We start from the raw sequence: 23044 nt of genomic DNA, 5'->3' as shown, positions 1-23044 counted from the left end.
GACACGTGTGTGTGCCCGCATGCATACACACCAGGGATTGCATAAGTAAGGGCATTCATGTATTAAGCATATACCCTTGATATCAAGTGGCAAGGGTAACTTTCAGGAGCAGGCTCTCTCTCTTCACGAGGTAGGCGCTTGGGAGCAAATCTAGGTCATCAGCTTTGGTAGCAAGTACCTTTATCCTCTGAGCCATCCTACTAGTTCAGAAATAGCTTTTGTGTGTATGTTTTTTGAGACAGTAAAAGCACTGCAGCTCATGTCTGGAGTGGAGGGGGTTCAGGCAGTGTGTACGGGCCCTGCAGAGCTTGATGCTGTAAACTCAGAACCTGAGTGCAGTGCAGGCACATGAAGGGAAGCAGGTGAGTCCAGATAGAAACTCCACTTTGACTTTAAATTACTTTCAGTCACTGTACATCCTGTTGTCAAGTCTATTACAACCCTCATAATCAATTATGTAGGCCCCCAATCTACAATTTAAGAAGCAGGGTACTTGGCACTTGTGGCTTAGGTTTCCCATTATGGAAAATGAAGCTTCTTTTCCTAAGAGTTATAAAGTCTATTCAGGTGAATGGTTTCTACAAGGTGAGACTAATTTCATGTATATTAAGAAGGTTGAATTTAAAAAATTATGGGCTAGCAAGAGTCCTTTGCAGTAAAAGTGCTTGCCAAACTTGAAACTTGAGTTCAACCACCAGATTCCACAGTAGAAGCAGAGAACCAAGCTGAGTATTATGTTTTGTACCTGTGATGGGGGCATCATGACTCAGAGGGCATGCTAGGCTGTGCTGTCTCAAAAACACCCAGGGCTGGGAACACAGCCGGGTGACAGAACGCCTGTCCACCATGTGCATGGCTCCTAGTTAAATTCCCTGGTGCCATCCAAAACCAAACATCTGAAAGATGTTTCCTGACTTCCATACACATGCTATATATGCATGTATCCCATATGCACACGCACATCCTACACACACAATAACTAAAAATCAAACAACCATTTATTTCTAGTAAGTGGACTTATTTCTATATACTAGAAACCTTAAAATGCCAGTAATTTAGGAGAAAATACTAGAAAAATGATGATTGCAAAAGAACACATTATTGCATTTAACTGTTTTAGAAAGATTTCTTTGACACAAAGGATACTATTAATTATTATATTATTATTATTATTTCATTAAAAATCATATATATAAGAGCTGTTTTTCTAATGATTGCTAATTTTGGAAATATGCAAATTAGTCCCATAAGGAAATAACCTAAAGCATTGTAACCCACTTGCCTAGAAAAATAGTAAAAGTGAAGTGAATATGATAGGCAGATTTTTAAAAATATTTTTTACAAGTTCCTAGTATGAAATACATATATTTTAAAATCAGAAGATAACAACAACAACAACAACAAAAAAACAACAACAAAAAACCAAACCAAACCAAAACAAAACCCCAAAACAACAACAAAGACATGGTGAATTTATTTCTTTATTTAATAATATTTGTTAGCAGCTCATTACTACTCTGATCAAAGTGTAGAAAACAGGAAGAGCCTCAGCATTTGGTCAGTGCTAGAGCCCAGGGTGTTCACTTCCTCACCTTGGACCTTTATGTCAGGCACCTGGGCAGGTCCTGGATCCCTGACTATGAATGAACACGCCTGTCCTCCCACACAGACAGGCAAGACACTACATACCCGCACAAACAGCCAGAGAACAAGCTGCTCAGAGGATGAGGCTCCACAGCAGTACCAGGTACCACAGGCGATGCCTCTGAAGGACCAGCCTAGGCCTCCTCAAAGTACTTCCTGGGCATATGACTAAACGGAGGTCTGAAACACCAGGGTCCAGGGAGGTCTGGAGAGCACAGGGAAGGCATTTCACCATGCTGGCAGGAGCCAGAAGGAAGAGAGGACCCAGTGACAGCGAAGAGCTAAAGGAACATTAAGAGTAGTAAGACAAGGGCTGGAGAGATGGCTCAGCGGTTAAGAGCACTGTCTGCTCTTCCAGAGGTCATGAGTTCAATTCCCAGCAACCACATGGTGGCTCACAACCATCTAGAATGTGATCTGATGCCCCCTCTGGACTGCAGTTGTACATGCAGGCAGAGCACTGTATACATAATAAATAAATAAATATTAAAAAAAAAAAAAAAAAAAAGAGTAGTAAGACAAACCAAACACTGAGACCACAAACAAGACCGCTAGACAAGCTTGGGCTTGCAGTTCTACAGGATGATTCTGAGGAGGGTGGAATCCTGTGTCTTCTGACAGAAGAATAACTCCAGCTGAACTATCAGTAACATCATGACCACCCACACTATATATAATAACTGATCTGTATAACTGATCTGTATGTCTAAAAATGTCAAGGTCATTAAAATATAGATAGTGAGAAATTCTTTCAAATTGAAGGAGAGTCCAAACTAGATAACTGAATACACTATGTGACCAACATAGGATCCAGGACGACAAATTCCCCCTTTGCTTTTGTTAAAAATACTTTATAATGAAAGGTCAATTGGTGAAACAGAGAAATACAAACAGATACACAGATAAGGACTTAAGAAGGAAAGTCACCCAAGTGTGGTGACGCACAGCTGCAATCCTAGCATGGGGAGGTTAAGGCCGGAAGACTATGAGTTCGAAGGTCATCTGGTCTGGAGATGCAGCTCAGTAAGGTGTTTGTTTGCCTAGCATGTGCAAGGCTCTGAGCTTGATCCTGAGTACACACACACACACACACACACACACACACACACACACACTCCAAGTCTGCACAAAAGGGAAGATACAATAACTCAACAATGGCACTTTAATAATGAGAAGACTCTGAGAAGGTTAAGGCGGGATGGGCTCCAAAGGGGAGAATGATTTACTCATAAAGCCAAGTATTTTCTGAGCTGTTATTACAGGCCAAGAATTGGTCTAAGTGCTGAGAATGCAGCGGAAAACAGAATTCCCGTCCTTATAAAACATCTTTAGTAGAGAAGAAAGATAATAAATATGTATATTAAAATAATGTAGTAATAAGCGTTACAAAGACAAAGCAAGGTAAGGGCACAGGGAGAGAACAACAGATATATGTATCTCTCCCCACCTCCCCAGACAGGGTCTCTCTGTGTAGCCCTGGCTGTCCTGGACTCACTTTGTAGACCAGGCTGGCCTTGAACTCACAGCGATCTGCCTGCCTCTGTCTCCTGAGTGCTGGGATTAAAGGCGTGCGCCACCATGCCCGGCTTACTTATTTTAAGCAAATATGGCCCAAAGCTTCTGGCTTGAGTGACAAGAGCACTTTTTAAAAACATGTATTTGTGCGGTGTGCGTGTGTGTTCATGTGTAGGCCAGAGGCTCATGCTGTCTTCCTTGATCCCTCTCCACTTTACTTGCTGGCCCAGAGCTCACTGGTTCGGCTACGATAGCTGGCCAGCCTGTCCCCAGAGAGTCCTTGGCCCTGTCTCCCGAGCACCGAGATTACAAGTGCTGGCCACGGCTGCCTGGCTTTTATGTGGGTGCTAGAGATAAGAACTCCAGGCCCCACATTTGCACAGTAAGTGCTTTATTCAGTGAGTTATCTCTCTAGTCCCAAGAGACACTTTTTATAAAGAATTCTATGAATTGCCAGCCATCCTACTTCCTTCTGAAGTTAAAAAAAAAAAAAAAAAAAAAGCAGGAGAGGATGGCTGTGAACTTCCCGCCTCATCAATGCTGGAGACAAAGCAGTCACCTAAGGAGAATCAGCAGGAAGACACAAAGCTGGTACTGTCTGACCAATCTGGTTTTGGTAGTGAAATTCATGAGCCTACAGAGGAAGTGCATCCTCTTTAGAAACCTTCATGGTATTAAAAAAAAGGAGTTACCATAGAAGTTTGTTCTTCTCAAGTTCAGGCAGGCTCCAGCTATGCACTGCCTTTCTCTGTTGACAGACACCAAGCTCTCTGAGGGTAAGAAATCGTTTCTGTGGCCAGGTGTTGGTGGTGCACACTTTAATCGCAGCACTTGGAAGCGGAGGCAGGTGAATCTCCGTGAGTTCAAAGCTAACCTGGTCTACAGAGTGAGTTCCAGGACAGCCAAGGCTACAGAGAAACCCTGTCTTGAAAACCCGAGAAACCAAAACCAAAAGCCAAACAAAGAAATCAGTTTTGTGATGTCAATATCTGTGGTCCCACATAGGACAGATTTTAAACACCAAAATAATGAATATTTTGTTCTTTATGAGGAAAAAAAAGACTACAGTATCCAGCTTTTGGGGGCTGGTGTGGTACCGTGTATTCAAATGCTAAGTACTGTTCCCCCCCCCCACCCCATGATCTGGATGCTATCCAGATGAGTGAGCGAGCATATTCTCATGTCCACCAAGTGGTATTGTGTTAACCTTGCTTCCCAATTTAAAGTTGGTTGGTTAAAAAAATAGCTAGAGGCCTGTAACTGGGCAGAAAAGGAGGTGAAGCTCGGGCTCCCAGGCTTCAGGTCAGAGGGGGACTACAAGCGGGAGAGAGGAGAAGAAGAAGCTGGGGACAGCGAAGCTCCCCTGGGGCAGGATGGACCCTGAGCACATGGCTGGCTTGCTGGAGCAGAAGCAGTCCCCGTAGGAACAATTATAGCAAACAACTTGGGGTGTGTAGCAAGGAAGCAGTAAAATAGCTTAGAGGGCTGACAGCTGCCCAGTTATGGTGCTTTAAAGCTTATTTAAATCTAAAAGGTTTCCGTGTCTTTTATTTGAGAACTAAACAGTCAGAAGCGGGGTAGAAAACATAAATAGTTTTTGAAAGGCAAAGGGGGCATTGTGAACCTTCTGAAAAATAGTTATTACTACATTCAGCTCTTTAAATAAAGAGTATTCTACCAGCAGTGTAAATACTGTTTTCGCCCAGTATTGGATAATACTTGTATATAAGCCGAGTGTAGTTAAAAGTGAATCGCATCAACTTTGCAAAAAAATGTAATCTGAAATTATTTGTGACCTTGTCCCCACAGTCCTTTGTTACATCTTTTATCTCAGAAAAAAAATCATAGTTGATATAATTTTCCTGGATAGTAGATGGAGTTATCATGAATAACCACTGTACTTGGTGTCCTCTTCAGGAGGGACTGAGATGAATTAGATGGATTACTCAGTTTGCTATTCTTTTGAGCTCTTAAATTTGGCTCCAATAGCTTTTCCATTTCATCTTTTATATGTGGTTGTCATTTTTTTTTTTTTGCTACCTTGACCATATTTGATTCTAAAAGTTACTTTTCTTACAAACTGCTTTAAGTAAAAGCAAGCTGAGAAGCAGGTTCTTAAAAATCTTTAGTGTTGACAATGCTGATTGTAGGGTCAAGGCAATATAGGTGACTTAAGACATGGACTTTGAGCTGGGCTGGTGGTGCACACCTGTAATTCCAGCACCTGGAGAGACCAGAGGCAGGCTGATCTCTCTGAGTTCAAGGCCAGCCTGGTCTACAAAGTGAGTCTAGGATAGTTAAGGCTACACAGAACATCCATGTCACGGGGGGTGGGGGGGTGGGGGTGGGGACACCGACATGGAGATACACACACACACACACACACACACACACACACACACACACACACACACACACAATCTAAAATTGACTAATATGAAAACAATGCACAGAAAAGAAATGTCAGCCTCTACTCTGTCAAGTCCTAAAATTCAATTCTGGGGCTCATCACTTAGTCATTTATTAGCTCTTACATGACTTAGGAAGACAGATGAAATATACATGACCTCAGATGCACTGAGCAGTTGCAGAAACATTTTACAGAGGCCCAGAAGTTGTTGGAATAAAGGAGTCAATCAATAAATCAATAGAGCACTTTCCACCAACACAACCAAAGGAAATTATTTTGATAGAACAGTTTTAAGGGGATAAAGCAAATGTATGAGACAACACAAGGTATCAGTAATGTTCATACTAATGGGCCCTATTTTTCAGGGAAGTAAAGCTCATTTTATCTCAGGATGGATCAGCACATACCTTTGAACAAGAGGCAAAGGAAGAAAGTTGAGGGTGGAAGTCATGTCCAGTCCACAGTCCAACATAATGGTGGTGGATTTGAATTTGAGCACATTGCATGGTAAAGTCGGGTGCCCTGACAGGCAATACTGGGGAAAAAAAAAAAATCGGTTATAGGAACAGTCTAGGAAGTGAAGTAAAAGCAGTCATCATCTTCTGTAAGAATGGTGTGTGACTCAGCTAGCTTTCTATGTGACGTCATCTTCTCCCAAAAGAAATGTGTGAGCTCACTACCCTTCTACGTGATATCATCTTCTCCTGTAAGAACAGTGTGTGAGCCGGGAGTGGTGGTACACGCCTTTAATCTCAGAAGGAAGAGGCAGGTAGATCTCTGTAAATTCGGAGTCCAGCCTGATCTATAAAGTGAGTCCAGGACAGCCAGGGCTACACAGAGACTCCCTCCCAGCGCCCCCTAAAAAAAAAAAAAAAAAAAAAGAACAGTGTGTGACTCAGCTAGCTTTCTATGTGACATCATCTGCTTCCCATAAGAAGTGTATGACTCAGCTAGCCTTTTATGTGACATCATCTTCTCCCATAAGGGCAGTGTGAGCTCAGCTAACTTCCTATGTGATGTTCTCTCTCCCATAAGGGCAGTGTGTGAGCTCAGCTAGCCTTCTATGTGACACCCTTTTCTCTTGTTAAGCTCTAACTATTTGTAAAATACTCAAAAGTCTCTGGTCCTAACAGTTTGGGATAGGTCACAGTTGTTCAAAGGAGAGGATTTCAGTGATTCAGCCATGTACTCAACTGCCTAAGGGCTTGCAGACCCCTACTCCATTGCACCTCAGTGCTGCTTGAAGCTGGGGAGAGTCCATGAAACTCACCGAGTCCTCAAATTATGTTTGAGTTTTTCTGCCTTTAATAGTGGATTTTCTGGAAATTGTTGTAAACTACATGTTAGGCAGGGGAGTCATATCTAGAATATACATGGAACTGAAAAAAGTAAACAAATAATTTGATCAATGGGCTGATAAACTTAGCAGAGACTTCTGAAAGAAGAAATAGAGATGACCAATATACATTTTAAAAAGTGTTCAATATATTCAGCTATCAGGGAAATGCAAATTGAAACTGCTCTGGACTCTGTCACACCCCAGTTATAATGACTATTAAGAAAACAAGTTGCTGGGTATGGTGGTACACACCTGTGATCCCAGCACTCAGGAGGCAGAGGCAAGCGCATCTCCATGAGTTCCAGGCCAGCCTGGTTTACAAAGCGAGTTCAGGGCAGCGAAGGCTACACAGAGAAGAAGAAAAGTCTGTCTCAAAGAAGAAGAAGAAAATAAAAGGGAAAAACAAAACAAACAAACAAACAAAAAACACACCAAGCTGAAAATGGTGGTGTATGGCTGCAATCCCAGCACTTGGAGGCAGAGACATGAGGAGCAACATAAATTTGAGGCCAGAAAGGCTTTTATGACCCTACCTTTTGGGGGGGGGAGAACCCGAACAAAGACGACAAGTGCTGGTGTGAGGAGAGAGGAGCCTTTACACACTGCTGAGGGGAGTGTAAACTAGTACAGACAGTATGGAGAGTTCAAAAACAAGAACGCCCATATAAAGCATCTGTACCACTCCTGGGCAGACACCTGAAGGACTTGAAATCAATCATAAGCACTATAGAGATACTTACACACTCATTTTTATTGCTGCCTTACTCACAACAGCTAAAAAAAAAAAAAAAAAAAAAAAAAAAAAAACTAGAACCAGTTTAAATATCCAACAAGAGATGAATGGATAGAGAAAATCTGGTGCAAATGTGCCATGAAGTTTTATTCAGCAGTAAAGGAAAAAAAAATTGTGGAATTTATGGGAAAAAGGACAGACTTGGAGATTATGTTATATGAAACAAGCCAGACTTAGAGATCTTGAGGGAGCAGGAGGGGCAGTGGGATATATGTTATATGAAGGTGAAATGGGGGACTATTTGGGGGGAAAGGGAACTAGTACAAAGGAAAGAGCATGTGAGTGGGGCGGTGGGGAAGAGCTTCAGAAGAGGCAGCATATGGTGAGGTCCCCTGCCTCCCAGGATCTGAGTTTTGTCTCCCAGATGTACTGATCACCATGGGTCACTGGCATGGAGACACGGCGCTGGCCACAGGTTCCTCCAGCCAGTAAAGGAGGCATGCCTCAGACCACCCAGAGCTGACTGCCTCCAGAGATGCTCTCTTGATCACAGTGCAGCTAACACATAGTGAGGGTTAGTCCAAGCCACAGAAACCCAAGTCAGCATGGAGCTTCACTTTTAAAAGCAGAAATACACACCTATGTTACAAAACCTTCAAAGACAGGGGGAAGTAGTAAAGGCATCCTGTCTAATTATTTAAGTATTTCCATCACTTTATATAAAGGGTGTGATTTGTGCTGTGTGCCAGGGGCCAGGGGGTAGAACCACTGGGAAGATGACTCAGTGGCTCAGAGAACTGTCTACTCTTACAGGGGATCCAGGTTCCATTGCTAGCACCCATATGGCAGATCACAATCATCTGCAGCTCCAGGGGATTGGATACCCCAGTTCTGGTCTGAGGGCACTGTATGCACATATCTATACACAGATATACATGCAGGTAGAACACCCACACACATAAAATAAATTTAAAAGTTTTAAAGGTGGAATTTATCATAAAATCTGGGTGCTGCTTTTAAAACTCATGATGATTGTTTTCTTTGTCTCTGTCACATAACATTCCATGTTCGTTGGTCAAGCAACTATCTCGTCACTTGTCAGCAAATCATCCCCTTCTGCTTGAACACCTAGGTTTGCACAGGCACTTAGTTACATATATGGCTGTGCTGATCACATGGTGTTGGAGGTTTTTTTCCATACTGGACTGCTTCTTTTGTGTATTCTCAGAAGTGGTATTAACTAGGTCAAAGAGTATGAGCATTTTATGGCTCTTAAAATCTGCTGCCAAAATGCATTCCATAAAGCACTGGGCCTATTTACATCATGGCTAACAACTCAGATTTGTTCTCCTGCTGCCTTACAGTCAATAACATCTAGATCCTACAGTCTCACCAAAATGTCCCTAGAACCACTGCAGCAGCCATCTAAAGGCAATTCAATGGCCCAAGCAAGAAAAATCAACTATTTGATTAGTGACTTTAGTTTTGAAGCTGTTTGATTAAATATAGAAGGTTGGGGTTCTGTATCCTGCTCTGCTTTGCTATTGATGTGAGACTTTCTGAGGACTAAGTTCCCTCATCTATAATAGAGTATATATAATAAGAACTTAGTGAATGGAGGGTGTATCTGGCACATTCACTCTTTGTTGCCCTAGTTACAATAGCATTAAGGCAGGTGGTGGAGAGCACCTGCCTATAGTGGCATTTACTTTTGCCTTAGACATTCATGAATTTATTAGGACTAGATAGTCTTATTGGTTTATGATTTTAAAGTACGAAGATTCAAGACTTTCATGACTTTTTGGAATCAAAATAAAATATAACTATCAGCCACTGGTGTGTGTGTGTGTGTGTGTGCGTGTGTGTGTGTCTGTCTGTCTGTGTTATATCCAGCCCATTCTTTGTACTTCTCTTTCTGAAACACCTATGGAAGGAAGGCTGCAACATTTTATTTTACCCTGTCCCTCACAACTAAATTGTTTTGATTTTTCTTCTCATGTTGTACACTTTATGCCTTTCCCTCAGACTTATTTTGTTAATTTTAGTGTTATCAAATCTGCTGTTAATCAATGGATTAAATTAATAATGTCCTTTCTCTCTCTTACACACACACACACACCCCTCTCCCCTTCCCTCCCTTGAACACTGTAAATGTTCCTTTCAGTAACCTGTTTCATTTCTACACCTCTCCGTCTGTTTACACTATGGTCTCATTCTTTTTAGAGGTCCTTTCACAGCTAACATTAGCATTAATGTCAGTGTCTCCAGTGGTCGCGCAACTGTCTGAAGTCCCTGGAATCCTTTAATGTCTGCTGATTATAACTTGAGAAAGACTTCATTACTTCTTACTGTCTTAACGTTTTCATAGTGAATTCATTTGGTGGGGCTTTCTTTATGCACGTTTCTGTAAGAATGGGCCTGGGCAGGTAACTATTTTCCTATCCTAGCTAACAAGAAGGCGGTTGGGTCCTGTGTCAGGATGCAAAGAAAGGCATGCCCTCTCCCTTGGATGAATTCTCAAAGTGCACGTGCCACTTCGATTTACCTTGGCTGAAATTCACTTTCTTGGTTATGTCTGGTTGCAAGTGAGACTAGCAAATACAGTCTCTATTCCAGATAGCCACGATCACACCTTAGATTTGGAACTCTAGTGTAAAAAGATAAGCCAATCTTTAGTTGCTTTTGTTTTCTTTCTTTTAACAGGGTTTTTCTGTGTAGCCCTGGCTGTCCTGGACTCACTTTGTAGACCAGGTTGGCCTCGAACTCACAGAGATCCACCTGCCCCTGCCTCCTGAGTGCTGGGATTAAAGGAGTATGCCATGACCACGCCTGGGCAGTTGTTTTGCTTGTAGCTGTGACAACATACTTGACAAGAGCAACTAAAGGAAAGGGTGTACTGTGGCTCAGGGTTTGAAGGTGTAGTCATGATGGCAGGAATGTGAGGCAACTGGTCCCATTGTGTCTGCTGCCAGGGAACAGAGCGTGACTGCTGGCTACTCTCTCCTTTTTATTCAGTCCAGAACAAGAGCAGTGAAATAATGCTGCTCACACAGGTAAGTCTTTCTGGAAGCACCCTCACAGGCATGCCAGCAGTTTGTCTTCCGGGTGATTCTAAAGTCCCTGAAGTTGATGATCAAGATTAACTATCACAAGGTGACAAGAGTCACTGTGGAAAGCTTTTCATCTGAGTATTTATACAGTTCACTGTATTTCAGTGTGGCACTGAGGGTTCACTCCAGCACTGAACACTGGCTTGCTTCCCAGTGTGGGTCCTGGGATCTAACTCAAGTCATCAGTCTTGGTAGCAGGTGTATTTCCCCAATAAGTGGATACGCCATCTTGCTCACTGTGTTTGAGGAAGGTCTTACTATGCAGCCCAAACTGGCCTCATTCTCAGGAGTCCTACTTCAGTTTCCTGAGGACATGCCTGTATTTTTTCTCCTTTACAAACTGACCAATAGAAACTGGCTAATGTTTAAAAGAAGTAGTCAAGAGTACAGAGTGAGGAGTACCCGGTGGAAGGATGTTGTGATGCCAGCTTGAAGTGTCTTCTTTTTGTTTTATGCTGAAATAGCATGAATGTGCTTAGAGATCACATCTATGCCACAGAAATAAAAGCACCGTGGCTGTGGAAATTGCTAGACGCTTGACGCTCAGTGTCCAAAGCAAGCATACTTCTACTTGTGTCCTCAGCCCATGGGCTGCATCCTTTGAAGCTATGAGCCATGCCTTCATTGTTCAGAAACCCCAGTGCTCACATGGAAGAGGAAACAGGAAGAGTCATCATCGTCTCAGGAAAGAGACAGTGCTCTGAGCAGCTAGTCATGCATTTTAAGTGTGCTTTATCTTAAGAGGAAAGCTTTAGCATCGACCACATTTTGATTTTTTTTTTTTTTTTCCTCCACAAATTAAGATAGCATATTGAAGCGTTCTCTCTTAGGTTCTATCAGTGAGACAAATAGGAGGGGGAAAAGAAAAATAAATGGGTGTGTAGGATGGGGGATTATTTAAGAATTCGAGATTAGGGAGAAATGGGGTAATTTGCTTCCTTTTGCATAAACAGTCACATAAATAGGTCTGTGAACTTTTCTCATCTACTCTAATTACTTCTTCCCATTTGTCACTCGCTGGTGCCAGGCAGCCTGCAATCCCCAGCCAAGCCTGACTTGTCTTACTTCCCTCAACCATAATTTTTCACTGAAGCATTTCCACCCCCTTCTGAGCATCTATTGGCTGGGACATTGCTTTACAAAATGTCCCTCTGCTTCGTGACTTGTTTTCATGGATGCAAGGCACAGGACTAGGGTCCAAAGGAGCGAGAGCTGTGAGTGTCACTCAGCTGTGCGTGGTGCCTAGTCACCCTTTAGCCCGAAAGTACCTTTATTGTGTATGTACAGATTTTGTACATGCATGCTGAAGACTTTCTGCACATGTGGAAAATTAGCCCTCTTATCTTACCAAGCTGTGTAGTTAGTTTGACCATGAACAAGACTGGCACATTTAGCTCTCCTGAAAGATAGGATCAAGCTAAAAAGTGGAATAAAGTAAAAGATTTAACAAATCAAATTGCAGTACATTTGAAGACGCATCTGGCTATTAGAGGACCTGGCCCAAGAAACTCTTAGTAGGGGTGGTCATAGCTCTAGATCCAGCACATTTGGCCCAGTGGCTCAGGGTGACGAGGCAGGCATAAGGCCGGGGTTCCTAAAAGAGAAGGCCTCCCCTTTGCCTGCTGCAGCAAGAATCCTATATGTCCTTGCTAGGACACAGAGCACCTCCTAGTGAGCTTCTGTCACTGAGGGCAGTGACTGGTGCTTGGCTGGAGTGGAGAAAAGCTAGTAAGCCCTTGAAGAACTAAGTTCCTCCTTTTTTTTTTAAAGGTTTATTTATTTATTTATTTATTATTATGTATATAGTGCTCTGTCTGCATGTACATCTGCAGGCCAGAAGAGGGCATGGGCATCAGATTACTTTATAGATGGTTGTGAGCCACCGTGTGATTGCTGGGAATTGAACTCAGGACCTCTGGAAGAACCTCTTAACCTCTAAGCCATCTTTCCAGCCCCTAAGTTTCTCTTTTAAAAACAAAACAAAACAAAAATGTAAAGCTTAAGTAATGGAATTCGTCCCAGCATGTTCATCTTGTAAATACATCGATAGAATAAAAAAACAAAACAAAACAAAAAACCAAAAAACCTAGCATCTTTGTGTTAAAAGAAAGTTGAGAAAGGATTTGTTTAAATCTCATTTATCCACTGAGAAATTTGAAGCCAAAAGATTTTCAGCTTCTACTCAGGATAATACCACCTTAGAGACAGAGTAAGTACTGCTCCCTATGCCCAGGTTACATGCAATACTGGATGCTGGACACACAGTCCAGCAATAAAAACTAACTAGTTTTTTTTTTTTTAAGCCAAAACCAATATTTCACTTTGGTAGATAGTTTAAAAAGCTAAACATGGGGCCGGGCGTGGTGGCGCATGCCTTTAATCCCAGCACTTGGGAGGCAGAGGCAGGTGGATCACTGTGAGTTCGAGGCCAGCCTGGTCTACAAAGTGAGTCCAGGACAGCCAAGGCTACACAGAGAAACCTTGTCTCAAAAAAAAAAAAAAAAAAAAAAAAAAAAAAAAAGCTAAACATGTCTTTACCATATCACCCAACAGTCCTTACCTATTTGCTGTAGAGACAATTTATAAAAATATATGCTTCTTCAGAAACCTGTATGTAGACATGTACAACAGCATTATTCATAATCACACAAAGTGTGTAGACTTTTCTGAACCATACTGCATTTAAGCACAAGCCAAGTATCCATCACTCTGTGGGTATGTGTTGATTCTGGTACACTCATACAATGAAAAGAGTGACCTATCTGTGTGTGCAATGAAGAGTCGGCAGTACTGTGGAGGTGTGTAGAGTCTCAGTTGTTACCCTGCATTCTGGCCAGCACTTGGTCTTTAATTTTACCCCTTCTAATACAACAAGTGTCTTTCTAAGGATCGCTGTTGATCAACATTTTATGTACTGACCAGTGTCATTTTCCTGTTCAAATCTTTGTTCACTTTGTTGTGTTATTTGTACCTTAGTGAGTTGTAAGAGTTGACTGGCTGATTGGCCCACGGTCTTGATGAAGCCTTGTTGCAGGATATTTGATTGCATTTTGGCAGCCTCCTCTCCCCTCCTGCCCCCCCCCCCCCCCCCGCCGCAGAAATTGTGTACTGGAAAAACCTGTTTCTAATTGTGGTGTGGCTCAGCCCTAGCACATATCTTTAATTTAAAAGCCTTCTGTAACCAGGATAAAATAAAGTCAACCATAGGTCAAGAGGCAGAACAAGCAACCACTTGACAGGAGTAAACATAGAAAAAAAAAAAAAAAAAAACAAAATCAAAAGCAGAGAGTAAGAAGAAATCCAGACCAGGAAGTACAAAGGCTAGACATTCAGTTTGAAGGTTTTTTGGTTTTGGGTTTTTTTTTGGGGGGGGGGGCTGGGTTTGTTGGTTTTTGTTTGTTTGTTTGTTTGTTTTCAAGACCGGGTTTCTCTTGTAGTCCTAGCTGTCCTGGACTTCCTTTGTAGACCAGATGTCAAACTCACAGACATCTGCCTGTCTTTGCCTCCAAGTGCTGGGATTAAAGGCGTGCACCACTATGCCCAGCCCTAAAGGCCTTTTTCTTTCTGGAACATCAGCTTGACAGAGTAAGAAGGTCAGCTGGGTTCTTTCTCTGCCTTTCTGAGTTAGTAGGCTTCCATCCCAGCATCTGTCTCCCGAGTCTTTATTGGTAAAATCAACCATTTGGGATTTTGTTAAAAACAGCAATACCTAGACTGGCCTAAACCACCACTGTGGCCCAAGCTTTTCAAGTTGGGATCCTCTCACTTCAGTCTCTCCAGTGCTTTGATTACAGTTGCCACCACACCAGGGACAGATATTTCCTTCTCTTTTTTTGTTAACATGTATTAACTACACATGATGACTTTCATCATGACATTTTCATACATGTACACACTGTTAGTTCAAGGCCAGGCATGCCTACATAGTGAGCTCAAGGTTGGTGTGGCAGCCCCATTAAAATACTGTGCCACAAAACCAAACCAGGAGCCAGTAGGCATGGCTCAGTGAGGAAAGGTACTTGCCCCGCAAGGCTGGCAACCTGAATTCTATCTCTGAAAGCCACAAAAGGAGAGAACCAATTCCATAATGTGTCACCTTGTGACGTTCACATGTGTGTCACAGCACATGCATTCTCCACACCCACCCACTCCATGTAATAATAATATAATAACGATAATGATAAACTGAATCAAAACAAAGCAACCTCACAATTCTGAACATAGCATCATATTGTTTAGTGATTCATCTCTTGATGGTTCTGATGATATTCAAGCTATTTATTGAATCTGGAGGAATGGGATCCTCCTACCCATCCCTGCCTTTCTCATCAAAGACAAAGAACAAGGAATTATTAGCACTGTTCTCTCCTTTTTAGATCCAGATCTCTAGTTTAGCCATCAGCTAGTCCCATTGCTTCTCAGGATGCCTTTGCCTTCTGCTTCTGAGGCCCTCTGTGAACGGCAAGCACACCCTCTGTTCTAGACAGGCGGTTCCAACTTTGGACTTGCTTTGATGCATTTGCTAATAAGTTCTCCAACTCTTTGTGTTTTGATTATATGCCACTTTTTCCTTTTTTAAAAAAAGATTTATTTATTTCATGGTATTCTGCCTGCATACCAGAAGAGGGCACCAGATCTCATTATAGATGGTTGTGAGCCACCATGTGGTTGCTAGGAATTGAACTCAGGACCTCTGGAAGAGCTCACAGTGCTCTTAACTGCTGAGCCATCTCTCTAGCTCTATATGCCACTTTTCAAAAACACTTTCTATACCTGCATCCAAGTCATACTTTTTCTTTTGCATTCCAAAGTTTTAAATTGTGCACAATGTGGTTCTTATTCCTGTCTTAGATTTCCAAAGAGATGAATTTCAAGTCTTTACATGTTCAAAATTTGTACTTTTAAGATTTTCTTGAAACTTTCCACGTGAATGAAAGATCGTCAGTATTTAGACCACTGAGTTTGTGTAAAAGCTCTACAGCTACTAACCCTCCCTTGCTAGCTCCCTTCCAACAGTTCCTGAGTCATAAGTCTGCCGGGTCTCATTACAGCAACTGCTCCCTAAACACACAGCCTTTCAGATGTTAAAAACATGAGATGGAAATGATATTCCACAATAATGAAGTATAAGCAACACACACACACACACACACACACACACACACACACACACACACACTGCTACAAGCAGTAAGAACCTCCTGGTTGTACTAGCCCATCACTGGAGAAATGGATTCCTTACGTCTACATCCTTTTCACTTTTAACTGTCTTTTCCACCCAGAATAAGACACAGCCCTCCTATTCAGACATTTGCCATCGACATACTTTTGTGTGAGTGGTGCTGAGGATGGAACCCACGGTCTAGTACATGCTAGGCAAGCACCCTACAATCCACTGTCCCAGGGGCTTTGTAAAGGCCAGCTCAGATTTTACATCTGGAAGAATCTGCGATTCTCTAGATGGGTCTCTAGATGGAACTCATCCGTTACAGCCTGTGCCTCACACAGGCAACTACTGCCTTTTTCACAGTCTATACCCAAAAGCCCATCAATCAACTGCTCGAATACACTGTGTCTGCAGGCTGATAGGCACGTCCCACACCCTGAGAGTGTGCTTACACGGCAGGCTCAGTATTCACTTAGTAACACTCCCTGGACTGCCCAGACAAGCAGACCATGGCCTCTGCTTCTGCCTCTCTTGCTGGTGGTTTATAGTTCATCCTTCTGCAGCAGTTTCTTCTTCCTACTGGACCTATGCGGCTTGAATCAAACACCCTTCAAAATCAATAAACTGCCAGGTACGCCTGGCTCTGAGCCCCCTTTTGTTCCCATAACATTTTTTTTTTTTTGCATGTAAGTGGAAATTATATTTATTTTAACAGACGATCTGTTTACATTTCTTGCCTTGATAGGGCCTGTCTCTGGAGACAGAGCTATTTCTGGTTGCTATTTTTTGAGGAAACTGCCATTTCTTTTGAGGTCACAGAAGTCTTATTATTTTGGTAAGCTGCTAAGAGTCACCTAGGACATCAAGTTGTAAAATCCATTGTTTACGTAAAACTCTGGAAATGGCTTACAAGATATAATTAACTGCCTAGGGCAAACAATCAAACACAAATAGATCTTTTCTGAAAAAAAAAATAACATATTGTTGGACCATATGAAAAAATTTCATTTTAGTAATGACTAGAAAATTCTGGAATAAGAAAGCAGCTAGCTATAGAACACAGCTAGCTATAGAACACAAATCATTCAAGAAATTCAACCCAAAGTCAGCTTCAAGGTGATGTGTTGACCAGGCAAGACGACTCACACCAGAAACAGAATGGAGATGCCTACCACCATCACCACCCCAACCCAAACCGCTGCACATGCATTCAAACACAACTACACATGATGGAAATGAAGTCTGAAAAAAAAAAAAATGAGCTACAAAGACACACTCCTAGAAATTTCATAAAACCCAACAGGATAAATGAAATTGTGAAGTAGGTTTAACAAGGAGGGGTATGTGTTTTACATATGTAGGAAAAGATTCCAATTCAGTAACAATAAAAACAGAACCCAAAACCCAAAAAACCAGTATATTTAGGGCTGGGGAGATAGAAGGGGGAGGGGGCAGAGGCATTTGCTGTGCAAGCATGAGGACCTGAGTTCAGATCTTCAGCACCCTGTAAAAATTTGGGTGTAGCTGTGCCCCGTAAGAAGAGCAGAGACAAAGAATTGCTGGGGCTTCTGGCTGCCAGCCTAGCTCCAGGTTCAGTGACAGACCCTATCCAAGGGCTAAGGGGGAAAGCGATAGAGCACACACAACCCCTGTACACACAGGTGAGCAAACATCACACACACACACACACACACACACACACACACACACACACACATGGAAACAAATAACTAAGTTTATAACAAAGTGAAAGGTCTAAAGTTTATAGAACATGCAATGTCTGGCATGCTCTGGAGTCCTGGGTTGAGAAGCAAGACAAGGAAGGAAGAGACAGAAGTACTGGCCGAAGCCCCACAAGCCACACAGTGCGGAGCTGGGTTGTGACCAGACCTGCAGGGGGTGGTGCTTACAAATACACACAAGAGCGGGAAACCATTGCAATCCTGTTGACATACCATGTTTTCACTTTTCAGCCAGGAAAACACAGTTTTGATGCTGACCCGGAAGTGGTGTGTGGAAGGGGAGCAACTGGCGGGAGGCAGCGACAGGCTCAGGGCCACAGTTCTAACTATCCCTTCAAGAAACCAAAATACAGGGCTTGTTAAAAATATTTCTAAAAATACTTGAAAGGCACATTGAGAACATTTCCTAGTTTAGAGTGAAAATATGTAAAAACAAAATCCTTGGACTTTGTCACATGCAGGTTCTTGTTCATTAGAACGTGAACAGTTTTAGATTTGTTTTTAAAACAGGGTCTCATGTAGCCCAATCTGGCCTCAAACTCACTACATAGCAGAGGATGAACCTCTGAGCCTCCTGTCTCTGCCTCCAGAGTGCCGGAATCAAAACTGGGTGTCACCATGCTCCGTAGTTCTAGAAACTGATAGGAAAATATCTGTGACAAAGCAACATGTCACACACCGTTTATACAAAAAATAAAAAAGGAATGCTAGCCACATAAAATGTCAATATTAACACTGTTTATCCAAGAAATAAAAAGGGGAATGTTAGTGGTATTATGTATATAAGCCCACAGACTGTCTCCAAGGACGCACAAGAAACCAAACAATGAAGTTGTTCTGGGAACCAGAGAAAGAGTAGGAGAGAATACACGTGCGTATATGTAAGTATACATATATATGTATATATTTAAAGATTTATTTACTTTCATATTATATGCACGAGTGCTTTGCCTGCATTTATGACTGTACACTGTGTGCATACCTGGTAGCTACAGAAGAGTTTGGATTCCCTGGAACCGGAGTTACAGTCTGATGTGGGTGATGGAAACTGAACTCAGGTCCTCTGCAAGAGTACCACCTATTCTCCACACTAAGCTATCTCTCCAGCCTCAAGGGAATTAGTCTGCTTTTTGTTTTGTTTTTTTGAGGTTTGAGATAGGGGTTTATATTGCCTAGGCTGGACTAAAAATGACTGTGTAGCTCGGGATGACCTTGAATAAGCCTCCTGCCTTCACCTTTGGAATTCTGGGGTTACACTGTGCTACCACACCAGTCCAAGACAGAACCTTTTGACTTTTTGTTACTGCTTATCATTTTTACACATTCAGTTTGCTTTCAAAAATAAAACTAAACAAGACAATGTGGATGTTTCATGAACAAAACAAAACAAAACAAAAATGTGCACAACAGGAAGTCTCAGCATAATCATTAGGGAAATGCAAATCAAAAGTACCAGATATAAGACGGCTATGACTAAAACAACAGCTTAGCTATTAACCAGTACGTTAAGAAATCAGAAGCTTTGTGCATTACTGGTGAGATTATAAAATGGTGCAGGTACAGCAACTATGGAACATACTATGAAGGCTCCTAAAAAATTAAATTCAAAATTCTTGGTAATTTAACAGTTTCATTTCTGAGTACATACTGAAAACAAAAACAAAATACAAGCAAACTGTTAAACAAGGCCTTGAACAGGTACTTGTACTCACAGGATCTGAAACAGGCAAAAGGTCTGATTAAATAGAATGTTGTCTATACCACAGACCATTACTCAACCTTTAAGGGGAATTCTGACAACATGAATGAATATTGTAAACGTCGCTAAGTGAAATAAGCCAGTCAGAAAGTGCGCACTGTACGACTGCTGATGAGGCACCTAGAGCAGCCAGGTTCACAGGGACAACCAGAGGCTGAGGGGAGTGGGAAGTAAGTAAGATTTAATGTGCACAATCTAAGAACATTCTAGAAATGTAAGGTCATAGTTGCATAAAATGTGAATGTACTTAATGCCATAGAATTGTTTGCTTAAAAGTGGTTAAATGGTGGCCAGGTGGTGGCGCATGCCTTTAATCCTAGCACTGGGGAGGCAGAGGCAGGCGGACCTCTGTGAGTTCGAGGCCAGCCTGGTCCACAAAGTGAGTCCAGAACAGCCAAGGCTACACAGAGAAACCCTGTCTCGAAAAAAAACCAAAAAAACCCAAAAACAAACAAACAAACAAACAAAAAGTGGTTAAATGGTACATTTAACATTGTGTATGTTTTGTCACATCTTAGACAACAATGCGCAAAGTGGAGTTAGACATGCTAATTAAAATATTCCCACAGCTGAGCATAGTGGCAAAGGCAGTCAGACATAAAAGACTACACAGTATACGAATCAATTCATATGAAAAGACTAGAAAGAGTATGTCTCCAGTGACAAAGAGTACATTAGAGGCTGTACTGCCCAGTAGGTTGACTGATAAGAGACATAGATCTTTTTGGAGAAATGAATGGTGATGATAGTCGAATAACTCTGTAAATTTATTAAAAAAAAAAACAAAACAAACCAGTATGTTTGACTCTCAAATGCATGTGTTTCATGATATATAATACATCAATAAAGCTGTTTAAAATATAAAAAATGGTAAATATTATAAAGGCCTTTGTTAAAGTTATCACTTTATATCCCTATTTCTACATATTGGAATAAATGTGGGCAGGAAGCCTTAACTAGAAGGCAAAACCATGCCACCTTAGCGCCTCTCCTACTGTTGGGCACATGCCCTACAAAGCAACTTAAGGTAGAACAACTTATTTTGGCCACTGTTCAAGGTACAATCCATTATGGCAGGGAATTTATGGCAACAAGAGTTTAAAGTAGCTGTCATACTGTACGACAATCAGGAATACAAAGAAACTCTATCTCAAAAAACCAAACTAAGCCAAAACATGAAAACAAACAAACCAAAACCAAAACAACAACAACAACAAACAAAGCCTTGTCCTCCTCACATCTAATGCTGACCTCTCAAGCCCCATCTTAGGGGGAGGCAGCCTGCATACAAGAATAAAAAAGCTTGCTTAATTAATTTGGCCATGATGATTTGGGTCAGTGGTCTTTCTCCTCCTATCTCTGGGGTTAACAATCTTCCAGGTGATTCTTGACTCTATCAAGCTGACAACAGATATTAATCATCACATATGACTTATTTTAATGAAAAAGGAACATACAGAGAAACCGTACTTAGAAAAAGACAGTATCAGCTGGGCGGTGGTGGCACATGCCTTTAATCCGAGCACTTGGGAGGCAGAGGCAGAGGCAGGTGGATCCCTGTGAGTTCGAGGCCAGGCTGGTCTACAATATGAGTCCAGGACAGCCAAGGTTAACACAGAGAAACCCTGTCTCGAAACCCCCCCCCCCAAAAAAACCCCACCAAAACCAACCAAACAAACAAACAAACAAAAAAGAAAGAAAGAAAGCAAAAAAGAAAGAAAGAAAGAGACGGTATCTATTTAAGTCCCAAGTCTGAGATTTTGATTACGTCAGACATTTTGTTATGAACTTTCTCCGGCTGTACTACAGGAATCAGCACACACACCACTGAGGCACCAATCTCAGCGAGGTACTGATGGTTTACTGAACGCCTTTTTCAAGCTGAACGAGATCAGGGCCACAGGAAGGACTCGGGAGCCTAATTGTGACATCGGCCTGCTTTCAGGCAATCCTTTTATAGAGAAACAAAATACAAAAGGCAAATGTAAAAGATATAGGGAGGGCAGTATTACATTTTTGGCTAACTCGACAAAGTATTACCAGCTAACCTTTGAGCTGATTGGTCACAAGTGAGGTGAGTTAGGTAGTGGTTAGGGTCTTTCAGAGTACATCCAAAGTGTAGCCAAATGTGTAGATAACTAGAGTGCAGCCAGAGGGTAGCCAAGTCTGTAGATAAGAAAGTATGAATTATGACATCACTGAATCATCTAGTGTAGGTTAACTTGACCCTTTGGCAGGGAATGCTAGTGTCCTCTATGAATAACTGCTTCTTGGAAAAGTTAAAAAAATTTGAACTTAATTCTACCTTATAAACAAAATGGAAGCTGAATACAGAAATGGCTGCAGCTATATCAAAAAGAGCAGGTCTCAACACTCCATCCCTTTATAAACATGAATGATTTATAAAAAGTCAGCTACCTTAAGAGCAAAAGGGGGCACGAATTTCAGTTTGTACCGAAGAGATGTCTTTGTGAACATCATCTGCCCAACTATCCATCTTGGCGGAAGCTAAAGTTCACTTATAGTTGTGCTTTCAATAAACTTAAACTTTTTAGATCTTTAAGGCTGGACATACAGCAAATATGGAGTAATTTAAACTTGCTTTTCTCACAACAAATTCTTGACACTGCTCAATGATTGGTTCTTCTCTTACAAGTTTCCTCTAGAGGCTGGAGAGCTGGCTTAGCAGCTGAGAGCACTTGCTCTTGCTGACGGCTAGGGCTCTAGTCTCCAAGCACACTCTAACTCCAGTTCCAGCGGATCTGATGCCCTCATTGGGGCATTGGGGATCTGACCTCACTGGGCATGACAAATTCACCTGGTACACAGACATACATGATGCATACACATAAAATTTAATTTAAAAACCTAAAACAAAACAAAACCCCCTTTCTCTAGTCTCTTTCTTGTTTTTTGTGTCCCTGTCTTACTTTTCCTCAGAACCTTTGACTAGTATCTACCCTCTTTGTAGTCCTACCGAGTATGCCAGCTCTTGGCTTCTAGCTGGGCCTTGTCTGGAGGTCTGCAGGATCCTTGCTGCTCACTTCTGTTGCCAACCTGCTTGATTCCATAATCCCATTCACTTAATGCCTCATGTTCATACACTGGCATTTTCAAAACAACAGTAGGGATCTTTTGAAAAGGTTCTTTAAAGATTGCTTATGGTTATGTGTTATAATATAAATGTTTATGTAAAAATATTTTAACAAAAATAAGATTGCTTATGGTACCACACTATTTATTGATTTGTTTGTTTGTTTATTATAATGGCGGTGGAGGGCAGTCTTACTAAATATCTCTGCCTGGCCTGGAACTCACTAAGTAGATCAGGATGGCCTTGACTTTGCAGGACAGTCAAGGCTACACAGAGAAACCCTGTCTTCAAAAAAAAAAAAAAAAATGTTGGCATTCTTTAAGGATGGGCATGGTGGTGCACACCTTAAATCCCAGCACTTGGGAGGCAGAGGGCAGGTAGATTGCTGTGAGTTCGAGGCCAGCCTGGTCTACAAAGGGAGTCTAGGACAGTCAAAGCTACATAGAGAAACCCTGTCTCGAAAAACCAAAAAAGAAAGAAAGAGAGAAAGAAAGAAAGCTTTTAAGGAGGCATATTATTGGCTACAAGTAA

General features: G+C 41.8%; 1 protein-coding gene across 1 annotated transcript in view; it reads right to left on the bottom strand.

Annotated features, from left to right (window-relative positions):
- Window positions 1-23044, bottom strand: part of Ints9 (integrator complex subunit 9) — an 84422-nt gene that overhangs the window by 55599 nt on the left and 5779 nt on the right. Inside the window, exon 2 of the mRNA XM_051160714.1 lies at window positions 5977-6104. Coding sequence (XP_051016671.1) covers window positions 5977-6104 — 128 coding nt within the window. The remainder of the gene's footprint in view (window positions 1-5976; window positions 6105-23044) is intronic.

This window comes from Acomys russatus, chromosome 18 (assembly GCF_903995435.1).
Source record: "Acomys russatus chromosome 18, mAcoRus1.1, whole genome shotgun sequence".
Taxonomy (NCBI): Eukaryota; Metazoa; Chordata; class Mammalia; order Rodentia; family Muridae; genus Acomys; species Acomys russatus.
Note: the sequence above shows the minus strand (reverse complement) of the source record. Positions and strands in the feature narration are given on the sequence as shown.